The 24,874-nt window shown below is 35.7% G+C and overlaps 1 protein-coding gene across 20 annotated transcripts in view; it reads right to left on the bottom strand.

Annotated features, from left to right (window-relative positions):
• The window catches only part of KCNMA1 (potassium calcium-activated channel subfamily M alpha 1), a 536,645-nt gene that overhangs the window by 199,543 nt on the left and 312,228 nt on the right, over nt 1–24,874 (bottom strand). For all 20 annotated transcript variants that reach the window (XM_064513826.1, XM_026116842.2, XM_026116843.2 and 17 more), the window contains exons 4-5: nt 13,238–13,331; nt 8,793–8,904 (exon numbers count right to left, since the gene is read on the bottom strand). In XM_064513826.1, the coding sequence (XP_064369896.1) occupies nt 8,793–8,904; nt 13,238–13,331 (206 nt within the window). The remainder of the gene's footprint in view (nt 1–8,792; nt 8,905–13,237; nt 13,332–24,874) is intronic.

Raw genomic sequence — 24,874 nt, 5'->3', positions numbered from 1 at the left:
ATCCCTTTCAGTCTCACTGGGATTTGCTTTATGACTAATTCATTCTTGCAAAAAGGTCAGGAGGAATGTAGTTAGGTTTTCTGGTCTTTTTTCTTTCGATTACTTAAACTGTATGATACATCTTTTCTTAAGTCTGCATAAACCAAGTCTCATGCACCAGAGTACACTAGACAATCAGTGCTGCATTAATGAGGGATACATGGACATCTCACAGCATTTACACCAGGGCTTAGCAGGCTGAAGTGATTCTTTAGGTTGTGTTGCAGAAGTTAGAGATTTAGAAATATGTAAGGAATTAAAGCTCAAAAATAGTCACTAGAGATCATAAAACTTATGTCAGAATTACCAGAGTATAAGCTCTCATGTTCTAGGTAGATACAAGGACTTCTGGTTTGGGGTTTAAACAGCTGTTGATTATATTACTGTTAAAAAAGTGTAAACACTAAGCATTGAAAATACAAAAAAGTTGAAGAGTTCTTGAATAAATCACACTCCAGAAAAACATTACTCAGATTCAAGATACTGAGAAAATAGCTACCAGGAAACTGGTGAAAGAAGATGTCAGAGGAAAAAATCTGCTGGGCAATTCAGTAACATCAGACACAAAAGAATGAAAAACCATTCATCAGGGCCAGAAGGAGTGCATAATATATAATCATCAGACAGGAAGAGCATCATAATGTAGATGTTTTCAATAGACAGTAAGAAAACTGTGTAAGACCCTCTGAGATCAAATGGTCAAAGGAGAAGAATAAAGCATCTTCTTGACAGGTACTAGAAAATCTGTAATTGTCACACTTTCAAACTCAGAAATCTCCTACTGGCTCAGCAGCATGGATATACTTGCTATGGATTCTGTACTATGATAAATAGATAGAATGACTACAAGGAACTGTATAGGTTAACATGCTATCTTGGAGCTAAGACAAGAAATTTTCAACTGGTCTTTCAACTAACTCTTACAGATAAGAACCCCCTAGACAAATAAAAATTTTCCAGTGATCTTTCATATTGCCATTCAAGATAGAGTGCAGGTTGGTTACAGATTGCAGATAGCTCCAGAAAATGTGGAAGACATCTGAGTATTAAGAATATGTAATGATCTTTTTGGACATTTTAAATAGCACTTGAAACATCCCTCATGCAAAGGAATAAAAAATCCAGAAGAGTATAAGCGAATTCCAGAGTCCCTAAGCAGTATGAGGGATAGGGTTTTGTTCTTGTGGAACATTATTCCACATTCTATTGAGACACAAGATTGCACAATTTGGATAGCCTTCATTTCAGCAGAAGGGTCTTAAACTCAGTTTGAAAGGCTGCTGAAACCATTAGAGGACCCAAGAGTTGTCAGAAAGTAATAAAACTGGTAATAAAGAGGAGGATGAAAGCAAAAACATGGCAGGGTCTTTCATATCAAATCTAGATGCTGAGATGTTCACATCTAATCTACTTTGATTAGACAAGAAGGGAGATGAAGAGAAGAAAATTATATAATACCTTAGACAAAAATGCAAGGCGTTCAGGTCATAAACAAGAGGAATGGTAATGATTTATTTTTCAGCATAAATTCAATATATTTGATAATATTATCCTATCACTAGCCTAGTGGGAGTACGACTGAATGAAAAATGAATGAAACAGTAAAAATTAATTATTATTAACTACTTAGAATTTAGTACAGACAGAGTATTGGTCTACAGCAAAATGCCATTTTGTGTTTCTGAATCATTAAATTTGGGAGACAATGATCATGAATGTTTATGGATCAATATCCAGAAGACAAGACATGAGACAGAACACTAGACAACAACCCATTTGGGCACATCAGATAATTTAATGTCTACCTCCTTAAGCTCTTCTCTATAACGCACAAGGAAAAAAGAAGTTTGTGTTATACCATGGGAGCATCCATCTGAAAGATATATGCTGAAGATTGTTAGCATACCTTCAGAAGTTCTAAATATTATAAGCACAACAAACTACTAAGAGTATGTCATTCAAGAGAGGGGTTGCATCTATGACTTCATCTTGGCAGACAAGGAAAAACTAATTACGGAATTCAAATTTAGGCTGTTTGAAAGAAAATACTGATTTACTGTGCATGAATAAAACAGAAGTCCAAAAAAAGTAATATATCTTTTTATTTTAAAAGGTCAAATATCAAAAAATGTTTATGAACTATGATAGCCAACAGAGTTAAGGACTTCATTGCATATTGCAAATAAAAGACATTTTAACTGTATCATTCTATTTCTAGGGGCATGGTAGACATTTCACTAACAATGCAGAAAAAATCAGAAGTGTCCCATACTTGTTTCATTTTATAGTTGAGAAAAGCCAAGTGATGTGGTTGTATCACATAATGATGGCAAGTTTGCCTTCCTAAAGTGACTAGGGAGAATGTTAAACACATCTGTTTAAGCCAGATATTTTTAAGTCATCATGTCCGGATAACTCACATTCAGTAGTTTTAAAAACTATCTGAGGAGCTCGGAGGACTACTAAATGTTGATTTTCAATGAGTCTGGCAAATAGAGTCTAGAGAAGTGCCAGCAATCTGTAAGAAAGTTAACGTTAATTCAGTATGTTTAAAAAGTAACTATCAGTCTGGTATCAATCCTAGACAAAACAAAGAATTCTCTTACCAAGTAACCAAGAGGTGAAGATAATGAATAATAATAAGTATGCATTTTATAAAAACTGATCCTATCCCACTAGCTTTTCCATTAAATTTGTTTGAGTGATAAAGCTAAAAATAATGATGCAATTTACTCAAACTTCTATGAGAAATGTGACATAGTGCTGCATGAAATTTTTAGAAAATACATCATGAATTTAACATTACCATGGCACTCATTAAAAGGAGTAAAAACCGTTGAGTCTTGAAATGGATCAGCCACATTTTCCATGGGGCATCTTGTAAGACATGGGCTCCTGACCCTACATTATGTAATACTTCTATTAATAATCTGGGGGAAAAAATCCACACTAATAGAGTTAACAGATGATGACTAGAATATGTAATGCTTAATAACGAAGAGGACAGGCTAGTGACAAAGAGGATTTGGGATCATGTCCAAAGAAGGGTGGCAGTAAACTATGTACATTGCTTTTGGGTAATTCAAGACTGGATTTTTTACCAGTAAACATACATTCTTGTTCAAACAAGTCTTAACTCTCAGGAGATAGGAAGAGGAGATACGCAAGAGGTCAAACAAAGCAGTCCATCCCTCCAACCGTATAAACTAGGAATCATGATCAACTTTTAATTAAAGCAATAAAACTGGTATTATCTGTAGTATTAACTTGCTTCTCAACATTCAGACAGTGTGATTGCCTTGGGGCTGAGCCTGCTACCCATTCACGCAGGAAAAGACATAAACTTAGGATATGGTCCCCACCTACCTATGGCACCTCCAGTCAGAGTGGACTAGAAACAAGAATAAATTCAGGCTCAATTCTCTATGCAGTGTGAGTACCACTCAGCAATAGACTGGGAATAGAAGACAGTTTAAATTATCCAGTTTACTTTGGACTGGAAGTGATGGAGAAGCAATCACACAGCTTTTGCCAGTGTCAGCTAGAAGACAGGAACTAATGACACTTGAAAACAATACTGTCTCTTTCTCCTCTGCTTCAGGATCTTCTGTCTAACTCATCTGATGACGTTCGATCAGTGGATCAAAGAGAGAGAGAAGCATTTTTTCCTATTTGCATGTAACAATGCTCATAGGAATCCATCATGGATATTATTGTAAATGTGTATTTCCATTAGTATCATACCAACAAAAAAAGCCTATTCCAAAATATCACTCTTCCTGGTAACCTGTCAGAGCTCTAAGAAATCTGTACCATTAAGTTATCTAAAAGAAGGCAAAAATTCTTATTTTCTATATAATACAAACATGATGCAGTCCTTTCAATGAGTTATTGTTGCCAAATGACAAAGCAAAGAGTATTCAGAGTGATTTTCATTTAAAATTCTTACACTTGTTTGAAAGTATTTGAAGTATATGAAGAAATGATACTGTATAGGTTAATGAAGTAGCACACATGCACAAATACATAAAATACAAATTTCTTAGGACATTTAGCAGAATTTACCTTTCATTAAACATAAAATAATTTATACCATAAATAAAATGACATTGTATGCTTTAAAGTTGTAGAAAATATACTATCTTTGTAAAAACTTGCCCTGGAAAAGATAGAATTTGGATGTATATTCAAAGCTTTTGCCAATAGATGGCAGAAATGCACAATACTTAACCAACAAAACCACTGAAAATGATTGCAAATTTATGATGCTAAGAAAGGGTTTTGACATCTGTAGATGTATCAACAGACAAAAAATGATTTTAAGGTTTTGGAACTTGTAATTCCTCTATCTCATTGATAACACAACAATTTAATTTTCAGAGCACTTCTTTGTGCCACTACAATTAAGGTACTGCTCAAAGTTTCATTAAAATATACACATTTTCCAAAGTTCTGAGAATTCAAATAAGGTTTCAGACAGAATTGTTCTGTGGTGTTTATATCAAAAAGTCTACAGGGTTTTGAAATATATGTGGTTTTCCATGTCTGTTTTCCCCACAAATATTTGTAACTAACAGCAGTTATTTCATCTTGAAACACACTTGCTGGATGGCCAGGAGGCATTTGCACTATCAGCTTAAGTCACCTGAGTCAGTCACTCTGTTTTTCCTCTAATCCCATCTATCTCTTTCCATTAACTACAGAGGCAAACTAGTTTCATCCTCTGAATCACAAAACTAACTGCCTACAAGACACACTGAAAGCACTCTCAACAGACCAGGAAGTGATACTGTTTAAAAAAAAGACCAAGAGTCAGATCCAAAAGGACTTAGGATGTCTGTAATGGGGCTTAGACAGAATTTGAGCAAGGAGTGGAAAAAAAGATTTCCTCTCTTACTTCAGTACACTAACAAACCATTCAAAGAGAATCTGTCACTATGCTGTGCATGTGTCGGTTTGCATTCCTTTTCTGCCTTCTCTTCCCCACTGTAAATTTTGAATTATTTTCTGAAAAGTAGTATGGTTTCAACAGTAGCTTAGACTAAAGGGATTGTCAGGGCAGAAGGATAATGGTGAAACCTTCCTCATAGTACAATACATTAGTAATCACTTTCCAGCACTTGAAATTTTTAACAGTAGGACAGACCATGCACTGAAAGGATATGGTCAGCAAATGAAAACTATTGGTTTAATAGATCTTTTCTATCTTTGACTACTGTTATTCAATGATAATATGAGAGAATATCAAATCAATAGAATTTGTATGTTTATTTAAATGACAATTTAGTCCTAAGGCTGATTGTTCCTCAGCCACATGTGCTTGCAAACACGAAGCCTAGATTCTATTTTACTTACTTAATCTTCCTCTGTCAATACCATTCTGTCAAGGCAATTTATTCCAATACAGTCTGCCCATAAAAATCAATACTTTCTTTTTCATAAGCATACAAGTACATGATCAAAAGTTATTTCAGTTATGTGAAGTGCCTTTGCTACCACAGAAGATAAAATAACAGTTTTAAATGGTACGTAGAATGTTTGAAAATCATTAGTGAACGTGACTGGAAGATATCCATGGTTTGCAGGGCTCCAGCCTAGCAGACTGCAAACTATCCAAAGAAATGAAGATCTGATAATCTAAAACTTAGCTGTGATACTCAGATCACGACTTCTTTGTATTAAAAACTAGTATTAGCACAGCATCATTTCTCTCACTGCAAATTCTTTGTTTTCATGCAAAAAATACATGTGTAGCCTACCTTCACTTTGACTGTAAAGACAATACCCACACTCAGCATTGCACTGATATCATTTGGTTGAAATTAATGGTCAAAATTACCTGTAAAATCTTTAGAACCAGAAACTCCATCTTTTCCGTTATCATTCTTCCCTTGGGAAGATTCTTTCTACTTCAAAGAAGCCTGCACTTGAAGTGGATAATTGTCCTTTTATCACTACCATCAAATTTCTTGTACAGTTCTGGTCAACCAGGAATGCAAGTGCTGTATTTCACATCTTTCCACAAGCATTTAGTGCTCTGAAGACTAAATTTAATTCTGAGTTAGGACAGGTTTTTTTTTTTTTATATTATATAAACTGTATGTTTATACTTACTTTCTCGTCAATTAGTTAAACCAGGAATTCAGGGAGCCACATTCTGGCATCTTTCATTCACTTAGTACTTAGATGAACTCATCACAAATCACTGACATGAATCAATAGTGAAATAAACCTGAAAGACCCTATCTTACATTACATTCCAGACAACTTTACTTTTATATTTGGGCTCCTATATGATCTTGAAATTTATCACTTGTAAATTTATCATTTAGTCAGTAACACACTCCTAGAGCTTGCACAGAAGTGTTGGGATACACTGACTTCTGAGTCTGCAATATGTTGGATGATACTTGCATTGCCTAACATTAAGCATTCCCTAATTACTTGCCTAGCTAGAAGGCTAACCTCCATGTTATCCCTACTTCCACAGGAATATTTGGAGCAGGAACCAGTTTACATATTCTGAATCACCCTCTGGATAAGCAGCGCGCTCTCTTGCTCTCTCTCTCCCTCTACCTTTCTCAATTATGTAAATTACATAAAAATAAAGGAAAATTAGGCACCTAATCTGGAAATTAAGTGATATGGTCCCAATATCCTTCCTTTCCCTCCACCCACACTTCTAGTGCTGTGCTGCTACTGTATTACTTGTAAGTATATCCCAAATATTTGGGATCCTCAGACAAAATAAATTTTGCCATGTCTTTGAAAGGTGTAAAGGAACATTTTTGTGAATGAAAGGTGAAAGGATCATCATTAATACATGTTTGCATTTGCTTAGAAAGTCTTTCATAACAGCATCTCAAATCAATAGTTTGCTGATCTAAGTTACAGCTATGTGAGGAACCCCAATAATCCACAGTGAATTATTTCATTAAGGATGCTTTTCTCTGAAGGGAAAAGCTCTCTAGAATAAACAGTGGAAGCAGATGCAAGACTCTAGCATTGTAAATATGTCAGTCCTAATCTGACTACATAAAAAAAAATTTTTTGCCTCAGCAGGTGACAAATGCATCAAAACAGATCGGTCAGAACACAGGTAAAGTGAGACTATAAGCAAGAAATCAAGAGAAAGTTACACTGGCTCAATTAAGGGGAAAAGGAAATCCTTTCAACTCTATAAATAATGTAAGTACAGTGTTTAACTCTGCCCACAAAATGACATAAATCATGTAACAACTATGCAGCAGAAACTGCTAAATGTGCAAGCTCTCTAATTATTCTTGTTGATACTATTATTTAGATTGCTGTGTCACCGTGAGTCAGTCAATGATGCAGTCACTGTCAAAAATGGTATTCAGCTCAAATTCCCCCTTTGCCTTATTTCCATTTTGCTATTTTCTCATTTCATACTCTTTTTCTATGGATCCTTTGATCCTAGTTTTTGTTTCACCTTCATTTCCACTCATTTCAACCTGAAAGTTCTGGGAAATTCTTTGATATGTCATATTCAAGGGCAAAAATACACTCCTCTAATCTACATAATGCAAAGAATATGGGATTGAGGTGTAGATAGTGAAATGTGTATCTTCTTCTAAGTACTGTTATTTGTATACTTCTTCCCAAATTGATTTCCTATCATTAATATGTAAGTGTTGACATATTCTCTTCCAAAAAGCTTTACTTAGTTTTACATACATAGTGGAGAAACTAATCATGTAAGGATCTGTAGTGATATTTTTGGTCTGTTTTACTGCTTTCTTCTTTGGCCCTTAAAGGTTAATATGGTTATATATGGTTAATCTCTTTTCATACAATACTATCATTCATAATTTTTACATCCTCCCACTTCTGTATAAAGTTAAAAATACATTTCTATAAATGATCCTCCGTTTTATTCTCCTTCCATGTAAAACATTTAAGTTGACCGCTGTCTTTAGTTTTCAGGAACAATTAGTGGCTGTATTTCTGGAGAAATGCAATCTCATATGGTTGTCAAATGGTGTGGTCACATATGTTGGCTAAAGACAATGCATTTGCAAAGCATGTAATTTTTAGGGCCTTTATACCAAATAAAAACTCCAAAATTTGGCCTTAATTTTATGTAAGTAGACAGACATACACAATTTGTAGAAGAAACTTAAAATATCACATTGAAGGTGTTTTTTTCCAATTGTTCTTTTTTGTCTGCTCTGCTTCATTTTGTGTTCTTTTTTATTTGTAGCATATTGTTTTCTACTGTCTTCCCAATAGTCTTTCCTATGCAAAGGCTAAGCCTAGTAATGTCTAAGCAAATCTTCTAAATCCACTGTTTCAAGGGATTTAAAACTTAGCTACATTAGTTCCAAATATGAAGAAATTTTGTTCATTTCATTATTGACAATGATTCACGGCAATACAATTCAATGAATGAATGCTCTGGATTGTCTTCTGAGTTTGGAAGCTGGGACAATTACATCAAATATATTGTTTATAAAAACGTCCTCATGTTAGACGCTACTTCCAAACTGGAGTTCACCACAGATTTCAGTAGGTGAATTATGTTCATGAGTGAAAAACAAAATGGACTTATCAAGTGCTTTCTCTGACATAACCCACCTGTCTGCTGAAATAGCCCATTGATCGCAAGAAACAAACTTTGGTAACATTCTTTGCTTACATGATGCCACAAGATGAAGAAATGTTGTATCAAAATGTGCCAGGTTTAAGTATTTTGATAACAGCTATTAAAAGGAAAAAACTATGTTACTCACCAAGCCAACTTCTGTTTAAATATACTGACACAAACACTGGAGGAACTGTGAAGAAATCTACTACTGAGTTTACTTCAAGCCAAAACCACAGCTTGTCATTGGCTGCTATGAACTGGAAAAAAAGAGGGGAAGGGAGGGAAGAAAAAGATTATAGGCACATTAGTTGCAAATGGATGCAAAGTTTTCCATCTGAAGATTAAACTCCGAAGTTAGTGGAAAAGTTACTAATACTGTTAGATCAGCACAAACAAGACAATGGGTCTCACTAGAAATAAGTTTGTATTTTGCATTACTTCATAACCACGACGATATTAAAATGAGAGGTCTAACTGAAGTGACAGAGCATTTATCTGATGAGTTGCAGGATTTGTGGAAAGAACTGTTTTCTCTACATTTATTGACAATTTATCAGTAATTAAAAAAGTGCAGGGAAGTATAAAATATTTCAAAATACATCACCTTTGTTTTAGCACACCAAACATTTTGATAGTAGTCACGCGATGTATTTGCTATTCATAGTTCTAAATACCTGATAGCTTACAAAGAATCCCAAGGAATTTTCATCTTACCCAGCATTAATCACCAGGCTGACTCCTACAAGGCATAATTCAGAGCTAGAGCACCACTTCAGTGCTCTGGACTGTACTGTGGAAGGGGTCATTTCTCTGCTGACTATGAAGTTAGCCCAGGGAAACTGTCTAATTTAGATGCCTAAGACATTATTGTTTCACTGTCCACTAATATTTGTGCATTGGTAAGACAACAGAATGCCTAAAAAGGGCCAGACAACTATTCGTGTTCAGGAAATAATTAGAAAATACACTTTATATAAATATGAAATATATATGTTTAGAAATACAGAGTTTAGTGCATCACAAAGAAATTTAATGGAGCAGTTTTTTTCAGATAAGACCTAAAACTTGGACTAACATATTTAAGAATCATACTTGTATTTCTTAAACTACATATGATGTCCATTGCCTTTCACACAGAGTAGATAAGGGCATTCTCTAACTATTTAACTGTCTTAATCTTCTAGCTTCTAGGATTAATTCAAAACCTTGTTTAACATAAAATGCGCATGGTGCATATCAACTGTTAGAAAGGGGCCTCCAGTGACGTCAAGAATGTTGAAGTCACAGTTAAAACAAAAATAGACTTTATGTTCACAATATGAACTGCAATTGCCTCCTAGGACACTAAAATTTAAATAATTTGGCATTTTATTATTCTGTGTTACTCAATGTCAAAGCTCCAGCATGAAAACTGAACAAAAAAAATCAGTTTCAGCAGTAATTTAAAATTCCATGCCGTTGAATTCAGAAATAGTCAGGATATTTGGAGCCAAAAGCTTTTCCAGATCACAGATCAGAATTTTCATAACCTGCAATACATGATTAGAAAATAGCCTTTTCTGATCAGTGTTTTATCTTTCTATAGGGCACAACTTTTAGCCTTTCAAAAGCTCAAACTGTAAGTGTTATTCAACAACGAAAACAAACACTGTTGACTCTAAAGGCCGCTCATACTTTTCTATACAAGTATTCGAACATTCATTTAAATAATTAGATAATTAGCAACTAATGAAAGCACATTCCATTACGGAAGTAAACCTTACCATGCCTGAAGCTTAACATGCTATCCTAGAAGCACTAGCATAATTTTGTATCGCTTGATTGTCTGCTAATGCATGCAATTTGGGCTTAGTCTTTATCAGCAGTTGGAAGGCTTCACTTCTGAGTTGCCACACAGTTGGATACTAGCCAAAGATTTTAAAATGGATACATGTGTGCTTGAATACAAATATTTCCATAACTGAAGATATATTAATACTGGTATAATTTTGAGTTGCATTTCATCATTTCGGAGAGAACAGATGGAGGTGGATAAGATTTGAAATATTTCTTCAAATACCTTAATTTGCCAGTGAATCTTCACAGGAGATATCTATCAGAATCAAGTGAAATAGCTAAAGGTAGGAGATGCTTTTTACGTAACTAACTAGCTCAAAATTCACTACTGACCCAAATCTTGCACCCACACAAGTAACATACCACTTTTTCCTCAGAAACTCCTCACACACAGTCACAGAATGGCTGAGGTTGGAAGGGACCTTTGGAGATCATCCAGTCCAACCACCCTGTTCAAGCAGGGTCAGCTAGAACTGATTGCCCAGGACGATGTACTGTCAGGTTTTATTTCCAAGGCAGACTCCACAGCCTCTCTAGGCAATCTGTTCCAGTGCTCTGTCACACTCACAGTAAAAAAGTTTTTTCTTTTATTCAGATGGTACTTCCTGTGTTTCAGTTTGTGCCCGTTGCCTATCACTGGGCACCACTGAGAAGAGTCTACCTCAGTCTTCTTTACACCCTCCCTTCAGATATTTATACATTTCTTTATTTTATAATACTTTATATTTTTATTTTAGAATAATTTTTTATTCTATGATAATTTATATATTTATGAGAGCCTTCTCTTCTCTAGGCTAAACAACCCCAGCGCTCTCAGCCTTTCCTCATATGAGAGATGCTCCAGGTCCTTATTCATCTTAGTAGTCCTTTGCTGGACTTGCTCCAGTAGCTCCATGTCTCTCTTGTATTGGGGAGCCCAGAACTGGACACAGTACTCCAGATGTGGCCTCACCAGGGCTGAGTAGAGGGGGAGGATCACCTCCCTTGACCTGCTGGCAATGCTCTTTCTAATGCAACCCCGGATACCAATGGCCTTCTTGGCCACAAGGGCCCATTGCTGGCTCATGTCCAACTTACTGTCCACCAGAACCCCCAGGTCTTTCTCTGCAAGGCTACTTTCCAGCAGGTTAGATCCCAACAGGTACTGGTGCACGGGGTTATTCCTACCCAGATGCAGGACTCTGCACTTTCCGTCACTGAACTTCATATGGTTCCTGTCTGCCCATTTCTCCAGCCTGTCAAGGTCCCTTTGAATGGCATCAGCCATTCCTCCCACTTTTGTATCATCAGTAAACTTGCTGAGGGTAAACTGCCCCATCATCCAGATCATTAATAAATTTAACAGTATTGGACCTCATATTGACCCCTAGGATATGCTGCTACTTACTGGCCTCCAACTAGACTTCATGCCACTGATCATAACCCTCTGGGCTTGGCTGTTCACCAGTTTTCAGTCCACCTCACCGTCTACTCATCTAGCTCATACTTCATCAGCTTGCCTATGAAGATGTTATGGGAGGCAGTGTCAAAGCCCTACTGAAGTCAAGGTAGGCAACAGCAACTGCTCTCCCCTTATCTACCGAGCCAGTCATTTCATCATAGAAGGCTATCAGGTTGGTTAAACATGATTTCCCCTTTGTGAATCCATGCTGACTACTCCTGATCATCATCTTCATGTGACTGGACATGGTATCCAGGATTAGTTGCTCCATCACATTCCCAGTCACTGAGTTGAGGCTGATTGGCCTGTAGTCCCCTGGGTTGTCCTCCTTGCCCTTTTGAAGACTGGAGTGACATTTGCTTTTTTCCAGTCTTCAGGGACCTCTCCTGATTGCTATGACATTTCCAAAATGATTGAGATGATTCAAAGACGATTGAGAGCGGGTTTGCAATGACATCAGCCGGCTTTCTCAGCATTCATGGGTGCATCCCATCAGGGCCCATGGACTTGTGTACGTCCAGTTTGCTTAAGTATTCCCTAACACGATCCTTCTCCACCAAGGGAAAGTCTTCCTTTCTCCTGACTTTCCCCCTACTCTCAGAGCCCTGGGATTTCTGAAGGCCAGTCTTACTAGTAAGGACTGAGGCAAAGAAGGGATTCAGTACCTTGGCCTTTTCCATGTCTTCTGTCACCAGGGCCCTTTCCAGCAGTGGGCCCACATTCCCTTGGTCTTCATTTTGCTGCTGATATACTTCTAGAAGCCCTTCTTCTTGTCCTTGACATCTGTCGCCAGATTAAACTCCAGAAAGCTTTGGCTTTCCTAGCACCACCCCTGCATGCTTGAACAATGCCCCTTTATTTTCTCATTTGCAGTCTGAGAAAGTGGATGTGCATAAAAATATAGCAGCTCTACCAGTTTTTACTTCAACCTTCAACCACCAAAGGCTTACCTAGCACTACAAGAGTAGTTTAAGCATTCAGTAGTCTTCTGAGGTAGACATCACTCCACTGACAATGTTGAAATTTGCTTCCACTTAACTGACCAGCACTGGACTATAAGAGTTTTCACTTTCTACCAAGCTGAAACATACTGAAATGGACGACTTAACTTTATAACTTATATAACCTCTGTAGTAATCTTATACCTTTATCATTATTACTTCAATGTTCTCAATCAAAAGCTTTGCTCACGCATTTCAGATATTGGCTTAATTTTATTCAGTAGTTGTAAAGTCAGACTGTCTTCAAAGAGTCTCCCTATCTAATAACTACATTCTCCCCCTTACCCACTCAATCAAAGACACACTACTTACACGCAAGCCGAAGTAGAGTAGGAAGAACACATTGAAAGCCATGTCGATCTGTAATGTGAAATCTTTGTAGAAATTCTGGCAGGATTCGATTGGGCTATTTGAAAGAAAAAGAAATCAGAGTAAATTGTAAGTATATGAATTTCTATTCTGGACAGGTTTTTACACATTCAGGATATTGACTCAGGAATTATATTGCTGTTTTCCAGTCCCTTTCAAAATACAAGCAGGCATTTCAAATGAAATATTTCATTCATTCAGTTAGTCATTCATACAGTCTCAATGTTCACCTGTTCAGGTAATATCTGAGAATTAACATGCAGATACCTTTAAGAAAAGACAAGCAGTAGAATACCTTAGGATTCCTTAACCCCACATTAACCCTTAAAGAACTGGCTTCTTTCTATTCAATACATACCTACGATACTTTAGGAACTAACCTAACAGGCACACAGCTACAGTGAAACATTACACAGTTTAAATGAATGCCATAATGTAAAACCTTAAGAAAACATAGTTGCTTAGGAATACATTACCCATTAGCAACCTGGGGTACTTAATCTTGTAGAATCCCTTGTTTACAATAAGTTTTTTTCTTTTTTCTCACTTTTTATATGGCTAGTTATGCACTTTTTGTACAGTACTATGAGCTGAGTAGAAAAGCAGCATAGCCCACTGGTAAAATTAAACAACAAAATAAATTGAGGAATTTGAAGCAGTACTCTAAGGGTTAATTTCTGCATGCAGGTTAAATACCTTTGTGTGTGTCAGGCAGCCAGTGCAAATTCTAGCTTATTATATTATGCTTTACTTAACAGTGGGACAGGTCCAAAGCATACTCTATAGAAACTGGTACTTTATAGATATACTTTCATTTAAGTAAGAAGATAACTTCCATGAATATAGTTAGTGATTTATTTGTGAGGTTTCTAAAACAAGTTGGTGAAGCCACAGAGCAATGTTGAAGTCACAGATCAAAGTGAAGGGCATGTCCCAATATATGCAGATGTATATACTATATATACATAATGTCCCACTATATATACATATATATACACCCATACATATATTGCAAATGATCATGTATTCATCATAAGTGTAATAAAGAGGAAGAATAACTACATCATCTGATCATTTGGAACCATGGAAAAGATTCTTTTAGGATATAGGAAATTCTTTGGCTTCCCAGGTCAAATAAATCACTGAATGTGAACATAATACCAGTTAGTATAGCTGTAGCTCTGCAAATATGATGCTAAACTGCTCAACAAGCAAGATTCTATGCGTTATGAATACCAGTTACCTAATTTAAGGCATAAAGGAAATTACCTGAACTACCAGGTCATTACACATGCAGTCAATTTTTCCATTCCTTGTATACATTACAGGTCAAACAAGTTAGGTACAGCATGCCCTCTCTTGGCTTTAGATGCAGGAATGTATAAAGCAAAATTCTCCCTGATGTACAATAGCTTTGTATTTTAAGAAGCTTCAGTGCTATAGGAAATTATGTTAAAATATTTTAAAAATAAAAGCTATTTGCAAAGACATGAAAGATATGAAACATATCTGTTATACTTCAAACAAAATTGATTTACAAAAGCAGACAGAAGGGAAGAGAAGCCAAGTGTTAACACATAGGACTGACGATAGTATCTCATACTTCAAAAATACAAACTTAGCTACAAAAAAGTGAATGTAATCTGAGAATCCAACAAGCTCATTCTCTGTATGGCATTATTGAGAGCAAAGGAGATTGTTAAAATAAGGCAGGCTACACACTGAGTCGCAACAGAAATTAAAGGAAGTACAACAGAAGAAGGATGAACAACACTGCACCAACACAGAGGCCAAGACCCCTAATTCCAGGTTATGTTTCTGCAAAAGCACCAGGAATCCACTGAAGTAACAGAATGACACAAATTTTTAACTAGGATAGAGACAGGTTCATTATCTTCCTTTCCACAGTGATTTGGTGCTTGCCATGATTGTTAAATGAGGGCAGCTAAGGCTGCAGCTAAGGGCTGTACTTTTGCTCCATTGTCTTTTACAGAAACCTACAAGAGCTAACAAGTTAAAGTGTAACACATCCTCATCTTGTTTGCAAAGCACTCAGCACACTGGGCCATAATCCTGTTTTGGGACTGTTGCTAGCACAGCACCTGTGCTACCTTTACCGCTATTTACATCTCTCAGACAACCTTCGTTTTAGAGATCATCACACTTTTTCAGTTCCCAAGTTATCCATTTGGAAGACAAACACAATGTCCTTCCCTTTTTCTTTTAAATTAAGATTGTGTTAGGAAGGCAGGCCATATCGCTAAAGCAGTGATTTTTTTTATCCTCACAAGATGGATTACACAACATTTTAAGTTTTCTGAGTTAAATTTTGATGATATTCCTCAGTTTGGTTTTGTTTTCATGTGTAGCTCAAATTTGGGCCAAGAGAATAATACGACCACTGATTTTTATCATTGCACAATTCAGCCTCCTGCAGAAAGAAAGCCAGCTTGAAACTCGCCTTTACATTAAATTTGCTAACAACAGTATAGTTTTTACAGTTCAAGACTGTTCTGTAACTGTTCTGAAATCTCTGGGGCTAATAAAATATTTTCTACTTTATAGCAAAATCTGCTTATCCTATGGAAACTCACCCCCATTCAGGCGAGTGAAGGATTCACCTTCAGAAGGGACAACAGACTGCTTTTATTAGCAGTTAGAACTGCTTTTATTGCTCTACCATGTAAGTGTGATTCAACTAAGTTTGCATGAAGTTATACTACTAAAATCCAGGAGAAACTACACTAAAAAAATCAATGGAATTACATCATGTCCACAATGACAAGAAAGATGTAAAGTAACTCAATAAAATTTACACTAATGATGTAACTCTAACTGCAATATTTATGTGCTCACAAAAGCTGACTGCAAAAAATCAGCTGCAGTCATGGCACATCTTTTCAAAACAAACACTCCTAACACCAATTTTATTTGACTTAACATAGGAATACCCAGCTGATAATCTATCAAGGACTATAATTCCCGATTGTACTGTCTTCTTTTCATGTAATAAATCAAATGCCACAAGCAATGCCTGATCTAGCCCAGCAAGATTTGAGAGACTGGCAGTTTTATCTAGAAGGTCAATGTTTATATTAAGTTATCATTTGCTGTAATTTCATGCTCTATGCTACCAATAATTAAAATTCAGTATGAAAAACTGTATACAGAGAGAGAACGGTGGACCCAGTTTACCTAATCTGAAGTAGACTGAACCTTATTTGATTCATCAGGCCTGCACTATCTTCTGTTAATTTTCTTCCTTCCTCTCATGCTCTTCAAAACCTTGCTCTTGGTTTCATTTTCTTATTTGTTCTGTTTATTATTATGACATTTTTGTGGAGATATTAGCACTTATAAAACCCAATTATGAAGGCATCATGGGCACAGATTAGTTCAATGAGCAAGATGACTACATTACTCTAGATTTAACTTTATGCAGATGGGGGAAAAATTTGACAAGGAGGTCCTGGCATCCCAAAACATTTTTTGCAATTGACACTCAAACAGACACTTTACATAACCTTTTACCATAGCTGAACAAAAGAATGAAGACTACACCTACCATTCAATTAACTATTTATGAAACAAGTTTATTTTGTGTATTTATTTATTATTCTTTCTTACTTTTAATTTATTTGAAATACTTGAGGTCCTACTGGGATTATTCTTTGACCAGTCAGAGAACAAGTGGGAGAGGGCAAAAAGTGGTATGCATTTTAAAGTTTTCTGAAATTATCTGTTTGTTTCTGCAAGTCCATTAATATGAAACTTCTGATAGAAGAAGCTTTCGTAGAACATTTCTATGATTCTCCAATCACAACCAAGTTGAAAATATAAGAAGAGTGGCTTTATTACACTTCTTTATAGAAACCATAAAGCCCATTTTTATCTGCAGATCAAAGCCTTGGCGTGACAGATGAACCTATGCCACAGTGCAGTCACTATGACTATCTATTAAGACCACACAGAAGGGGAGGAAATTCTATGTTCATTCAGACTTTCGGCCACTGACAAGCTTTGCAATGAGGGTGACATACTTCTGGATGATTTTAGGTGAAAAATTCCCCACAATAACGGAAAAGGTTGCGCATTCCCAATTCAGTACTTGAGATTAGTGTCCAATATGTAATTTCTAGTTCTCAAAACTTTCTGTGTAAGGAAGTGAACTCTTGTGTTTTTTCGCATGTCATGTCAGTCTGCTCCTAATGCTTTTTTTTCTTTCTTTTTTAATGACAAGACCTGCAAAGACCAGCATGGATGCCAGTTTTTAATCTATGTATAAATCCAAACAATTACATCATGAAAAGCAATAGGTTAATCTTAAGTCATCCAGTTACATTCTATCAAGCATTCTGAAGGCAAGAAGTGCTATGATAAAGATACAGAAATCACCATTAAAAATATTTCCACTATAGAAAAAAGTTGACTCAGATGGTAACTTTGGAAAAGTACTGATGTTAATATTGTACTACAGATCATACATCTTTGGAACTCTGTAACTTCATTAAATTTTAAATTAGGACACTACTCTATTTCTAATGTCTTAACTCTTGAAAGGGAAGTTTTCTTCTGCACAGTGGTGGAGGAACTGCTAATCCACTCTTCAAATCAGATAAGCTATATTTCAGTGATTAATGTTAACTAAATAAAATTTTATATTGAGTAATTTAGAACTTAAAAAAAATAGTTAAGATCTTAGCATATTTTAGAAAAATAGAATGATCTAGTACTAAGAAAATTGGAGTTTTTAATATTCTTCCCTCATGGCAATTTTTAGAAAGATACCAAAGCACAGTGGTACAGCATATGAAGAGACAATAGGATGCGAATTTTCCATAACAAGGAATGCTCATTAATATGATTGAATTTTAAGATTAAATGACTAATGATGTAAGAAAATGCTAGTGAAGGCTGCTAAAATATAATCAACATGAATAAATAATTGAGAGAAGGCACTCAATATTTAAGTTTTTAGTATCTCCTCATTCAAAGACAATCCATTCACCTATCATTTTCAAATTTTATTTTTAAAGTTTAATGCATTAGTATGTATTAGTTCATGCATGTAAATTATTTTGTTCATAAAATTCTTTACAGTGGATTTTTTTTTTTCTTCAAACAGTTGTTTTAGTGGAAGCTTCTCTATAATGCCAAATTCTCTTATATTTCTTTATAAAACAAACCACATTTTACAAAGTTTACAGTAAAACATAAGTCTGACACAAAACTTGACATGACAGTGTCCATTTATGCCTCTTCAATATGTATTTTAAGGGTACAGAGAAAGAAAAACTAAGGGGTTGTGGTTAGACTTGTTAACTGTTTCAGTGACACAGTACTGAAATAAAACTAAGGGAGATGCCAGATTAACCATTTAGTAAAAGCAATGTTCATTCGATGCAGAACACACTCTGTTACTTTTACGCAAGTTGAGTTGTACTGCTCAGAAGAAAATAAGCAGTTAAATATTCTTTGTTGAAATAGAACCATTAACATATAGCATAATTTAAACATGGATGCCTAGCAAGTGTCATCCTGCTGAAGTAAATACCAAAATTAAAATAAGATAGTGAGACTCAGTAAGAATTGGAAGCATCAAACACTCCACAGATTTATAAAGAGCATAACAGTTCCTCAGTTCCTTTCTCTTACTTCAAAAGCCTTTCATTTATTAACCAAGTTAGGTCCATAGTAAGAAAGCAAAAAGTATTTTCTTGCAGTATGCGTATTGATCTTCTAAATGCAAGATGGTTTGTTAAATGGCTCAGTTTAGAAGGCCTTTTTTTTTTTTTTTTGGATCATAGCAACAATAAGCTCATTTATTTTTTGATGGCAAGTGTCTAATTTTCTCTTAGTTGACACAATGTGGTCCAGTCACCAGGGAAGTTTCGCTGCTAGTGTTCACAGCTAGCATGGCAGGGGACACAGGAAGAGTTAGATTTTTCCCAAAAGAAAGAGCAGCCAACTGGATCAGACTAGTGCTTTAGTGAGGGGGCAAGGGGAGGACCCACTTTGCTCACAGTATACCTGCAGCGTAATCTGACATCACAGCCCTAACACCTGGGAGCCAAAATGCTTCGTGGGACCATTACATCCACAGTTACAAACATTTTCTAATAAATACTGTGTACTTGGGACTAGTGAGTAGAGGAGGAACAATCCTTTTCTCACCAAATTCTGCAGACACTTATCACTTAACAGCCAAGGATGATGCTGTGACCTTTTCCTACATGATCTTCTCTTGCTATTGATAATAATACAATAAAATCCTTTTTGTCCACTCACCATCCTATCTCTAACTCCTTAGTTAACTTTCTCCTACACACACACACACGCACACACAGTCTGTCTCTGCTCGCAACATGTTTCAGTGTCATATTCTGCAGCTTTTTTGTCCTCACAGCTAAGACACTGACCATGCTTGGCTGTCTCACCCTCTCGCCTTGTTTATTATAATTTCCTCCTACCCAGACGCAATACTGCCTACCACTCTCTCGTCCTGTTCCTTCAGAAAGCTTCAGCCAAATATTCCTGCATACCTCCTTGGACTTGCCAAATACCTTTTCTGATTCTCTACGCAGACTCAACTTTGCTTAATCATTCTTGTCTTTCTAGTTATAAAAACCCCACAACTTCAGTATGCAATTAATTTCTTTTGGATTACTCTATTCCCTTTGTTTCCATCACATTCCTGCCTTTTCCTCCACACATGGAGTGGACGCCCTTCCTTCGCTTCCACATACATCTCTTTCCCTTTCTTTCTCTCTCTCTCTCTCCCATCACTCACTTTTTTTTTTTTTTTTTTGAATATTTATTGCTGACCTTAGGCTTATAAACACTAAGCCAAGTGTTAGAATTACATCAATGATATCTTATTCATTAAATTTTAAAATAAATGAGCAAAATATCAGTCTGACCTAAATAAAAGACAGACTGCCAAATAATGTAAAAAAACAGCTATTTTCCAAAATTTCTGAGCCTACTGTTTAACCTGCACCTTATAAATTACAAGAACCTGAAGGGAACTGATTTTTCCAAAAAACAGGAACAATGCAACTATCTGTCCTTATTTCTCTTTCCTAATTTCTATCACAACATCCATTATCCTTTAGAGCCTGCAGATCATAAGACGGCATTAGAATATTATCGTTCTAGTTCTAACCTAATTTAAAAAAAACGCATCATGACTCATCTGTTCTGCAGATACTTTCCACAATTAAGTACTTCTATATAATGTTCCTAGTGCATCGGGAAACCTTGACAAACTTATGATTTTAGATTAATTCTGGGTAAAATTAACAGGTTTCTTCATCTCCCTGAAAAAAATCCTCTATCAGAAGAAATAAGTAACAACAACAAAAAATCAATCAATAATAAATTAGTACAACAGCATCATTTAATGAAGCTTTTTTCTGAGAATCAGGGCCAGAGCCATACTGTTTTTCTTTATGAGTCTTGCACTTTTCTGGCTCATGTGATAAAGAAAAGAGCATAACAGTATTTTTTTTTCTTTGCATGTTAACTTGTTTCAAATTTAAAGATATATTTATTTTAAAATATATACTAAGCACAGATTCAAAAAAAATTCTTATCCAACATTTCAAAGGAGTTTAATTAATTAATAAAAATTTAATAGTGGATGCTTGCTGTCAAGTTGTAAAGAAAATTGAACTTCTTTCAACTAGCAGAAATCTTTGGCTAAGCACCTGCATAAAAAGTTTGTTGAAGCTTTGAACCTGGAACCAAGTCATAGATTTCTCCTGATCAAACTCCATAATGAGACAAATTGTTATAAACTGTAATTTGGGTATCAGAAAACAGACACACATCACAAAGTAGAATAAGATGCAGTGACTTGGCATTCTTTAATGGAAAATTAATTCAGTTTAGAAACGGAGCTGGAGAAGGAGTTCCAATGGGAAAGAAAGGCAGGCTCCTAAATTTTAATTTCTGTCTCACTCATATATAAAGAGCCAAATTAGGTTGGTAGGACTTCAAAACAAATTAACATTTCCTACTGCATAGGGCTATTGGTGCTGTGAAAAAGATGCAAGTAAGGAATAAAGCAAATAATTCAATACCTGTGCTTGATAGCTGCAGCCGCATCTGTCTTTCCTGATTGAAAACCTACTTCCCAGTATAACATTGTCAGTCTACATCTTTCTAATTACAAGTTTTGCATGAATTTTAAGTACATCATACTTCTTCATAGGCTGCCCAAGTAATATCTAAGCCAAAACCTATTACGTAACTCCAACAAAATGAAATCCTTATCTTCCTCAGCCCATATACTAAAATCGTATATACGTATGATAACATGTAACTTTTCTTCTTACTTTCATATTCCACTACTGATAACCAGGAACTTCAGCAAATGTGCATCTTAAAATTGCTCAGTGTATTTCTCAATTTCATCAGGGTGCATGCACAATCACCACTGGCTGTGGCATGCATCTTCTTTTATTACTGACTTTCACAAAAAAATGCTAAAGAAAGATTCCTACACAGCAGCTAAAACAGTCAGTAACTCAGTGTTAAAACATACATAAGTAAAAGGCCCAGTGTCAGTCTCTAACTTTTCCAGGTTCTTTCAGGATTCTCCAAAAGGGAGATTGTACTTTTCTTGCAATATACATCACTGAGATTTTAATTCTGCCTGAGATAGCATTTTAAGAGCTTTGCTGAGAACTAAGCAGAAAGAGTACACTATTTTACTCTGCATTAGATTTGCTAGTTGTTTACCATAAGCTGAGAAGAATGGCAACTGCAGGTAGTATCACATTACATTAATAAAGCAGTCTCTCTGATGACAAGCCAGTTCTGAGAGAATGGTGTCACAACAACTCCTGGAATCACATTTTTCATTAAAGTTTTGTGTGCAAGACTACTGACATATTAAAGAGAAAACTTTCAGTACACTATTTCAATTAACGTTATATTACTATCCTTTCTTACAACATTTAATAATCCCCTGCAGTTACACCTAGTATGCTGACTGAATTATAGAATGATTCTGTTAAATTTCATACACTATTTACTAAAGATTGCAATCTTGCATGTTTCTACACTATAGTAAGACTCCTTTCATTATTTCTGGTCTGTTGTCATTTAACATAATTGTTCTTAAATATTCTTTATTGAAGTATATTAAGGAGTACTAAGTTGTAGCTTTTTAGTCCAGAGGACAGAAAACAAGTGGAGATACGAAAATACAAACATGTAAAATAATGCTGTAAAAAAGAATAATAATCCATTTTCCACGTCCACATTGGATCTAACAAATGGAAATGGATTAACTTAGTTATAAGTATATCAGAGGCATAAAACCTATTAAATCAAAACATATAGTTAAACACTGGAATAGATTCTTTATGGAGAATAGTGAGTATCAGATTTTTAAAAACCACAGTCAATACTCTTCCGCCTGGGATATATGGACCACTGAGAGCCCTTGGCTTATTTATGAAGGATTTCTGGAAAGTGACTAGGAAATAAATTTGCATATGTCAATACAATTACCTACATATGTGAAACTTCTAAAATTTCCTATTTCTGTACGAAAGGGCTGAAACCCACTGAACTCTTAGATAACCATCTGTCTGAATAATTTATATGCAGCTGCTCTTACTTTTCTGCAGAAAGACGACTAGGTAACTTCCTTCCTGAGATTCTTTCTTGCTCTATTTCCTATGATTCTGTTTTACTGCTGCTGGGGTTTTTTTGTTTGTTTTTTTTGTAAGTTTCCCAAAGATACTTTCCATGTTTCCTATCAACTTGTCTCAAGCTGGAGGTTTCCAACAGCCCACCATCACCACCAGATTCAGCTCCAACCAGCCCTCCATTTTAGTGCCTTTCATCATTCTTCTGCTTCTGTTGACGCTGTTGTATAACTGTTACAAAGTCTTCCTCATCTCACTGCCTCCTTTGAAAAAGGAGGTACAATCTTCAAAAATGAGAACATCCTCTATCATTTTTTGGCTTACTACAAACTGAGATCATTAATCTTCTCACTCTTGTATACCATCTGTTTTCCTTTTTGATATGCATAACAATAACAAACTCCTCCAGATGATTTTGAGGTTTCTTTCTATATGTTTGTTGTTTACTTACGTACCAATAAGTAAAAAGCCAAATATTGTCCTGTGAAATGTATAACCTATATTCAGCTATCCTATCTGAAAATGACAAGTGTACCAGATGAATTGGAGTGTTAAAATATTTATAGTTGATTTATCTGACTGTTCCTGGATTCCCCTGGGATACCTTAATGGAAACATCCGACTACTATCTAGTTTTTACTGAGCAGTAATAAACTTGAACCTAAGGCATAATACTTGACTTTAATGTCAGAAAACAATGTAAAAGAGCAATGAAAATAAAAAATGCTGTAAAGTGGCAGAAACTTGATGTTACATTACCAGATCAGCTATTTTGGTCATGGCTTGTGGTGCATGTACCCAAATCCATTGTTATCCATACAGAGCTTTCCATATTGTATAGACAGTAATTTTAAAGCAATCTTAATGCATAGTTACTTAGGCCTGTAATACATGTCCTGGTACACAGTCAGGATGTACCATCCCATATTTCAAATGAAGGCTTAACTGTAAATATGAACAATCGACATTCCTTCAAAAAAATCTGTATGAAGCTAGAAAACATAGTAGTCCCAAATGATTTTTAATAAATCACAGTTTTCTCTCTCACTCTTCATGAGGACCTTTTAGCCCTATGTATCCCATCAACATAGGGGTCCTTCAAGTACCCTAGTAATTTCATACGTGAAACACACTTAGTGTGCCATAAATCTCACCAGATTGCTCTGTGAAGTAAGGTCTTGCAACTCAGCTATACTCAACCCAAACTGTTACACACCTAATATCCCCGTAAACTGTCACCAAGAAGTCCGAATTTGTATTCTTGTTCCACTTTACTAGGAATAATGGACAGGCAACCTGAAGGAAAAAATCCTTCCAACTATCAAGAGTCACCATCTGAGATCTCATCATATATGCTGAGCATCACAGTGTGTCCAAGTTTACATTCTTCTCCCTTGAACGAACTCCAGGATAATCCACTCCCAGAATATATAAACAGTTATGACAGTACTTTCTATCAGTTCCCCTTCCTCTTCTCCTGAATTCTTGGAGAGTCTTTATTGCACATCACTTTTAAAATAAAGCACACATACATAGATTTTGTATCCATATACTCATCTGCTGTGGCTTACTTTCCACGTGCATTTAACTTCGTCTAGTAAATTTTCCTACTTCAAACTTCTCATGTCACAGCTACTCCAGCTGTGGGATCTGATTATCTACCAGAAGTGTTAAGAGCAAAATGCCTTATTCTTACAGCAAAATGCTGATCCTCTGAAAGACTTGCTGAAAAGCCAAATTTATCTTGCAAAAGAATAAAACAGTGTAAACAAAGAATTTTAAAGGCAACTTAATTCTCTCCTACTTCAACTTTTCAGACGAAAAAAACTAGCCTGAAGGCTGAGTGACAACCTCAATCACAGCGACTTTTAAAAAGTGGAAGCCAAAGCCTTTTTAGGCAGATTAATGACACTACACC

The sequence above is a fragment of the Dromaius novaehollandiae genome, chromosome 6, assembly GCF_036370855.1.
Source record: "Dromaius novaehollandiae isolate bDroNov1 chromosome 6, bDroNov1.hap1, whole genome shotgun sequence".
Taxonomy (NCBI): domain Eukaryota; kingdom Metazoa; phylum Chordata; class Aves; order Casuariiformes; family Dromaiidae; genus Dromaius; species Dromaius novaehollandiae.
The sequence above is the reverse complement of the archived record's forward strand: the minus strand, read 5'-3'. Positions and strand labels throughout refer to the sequence as shown.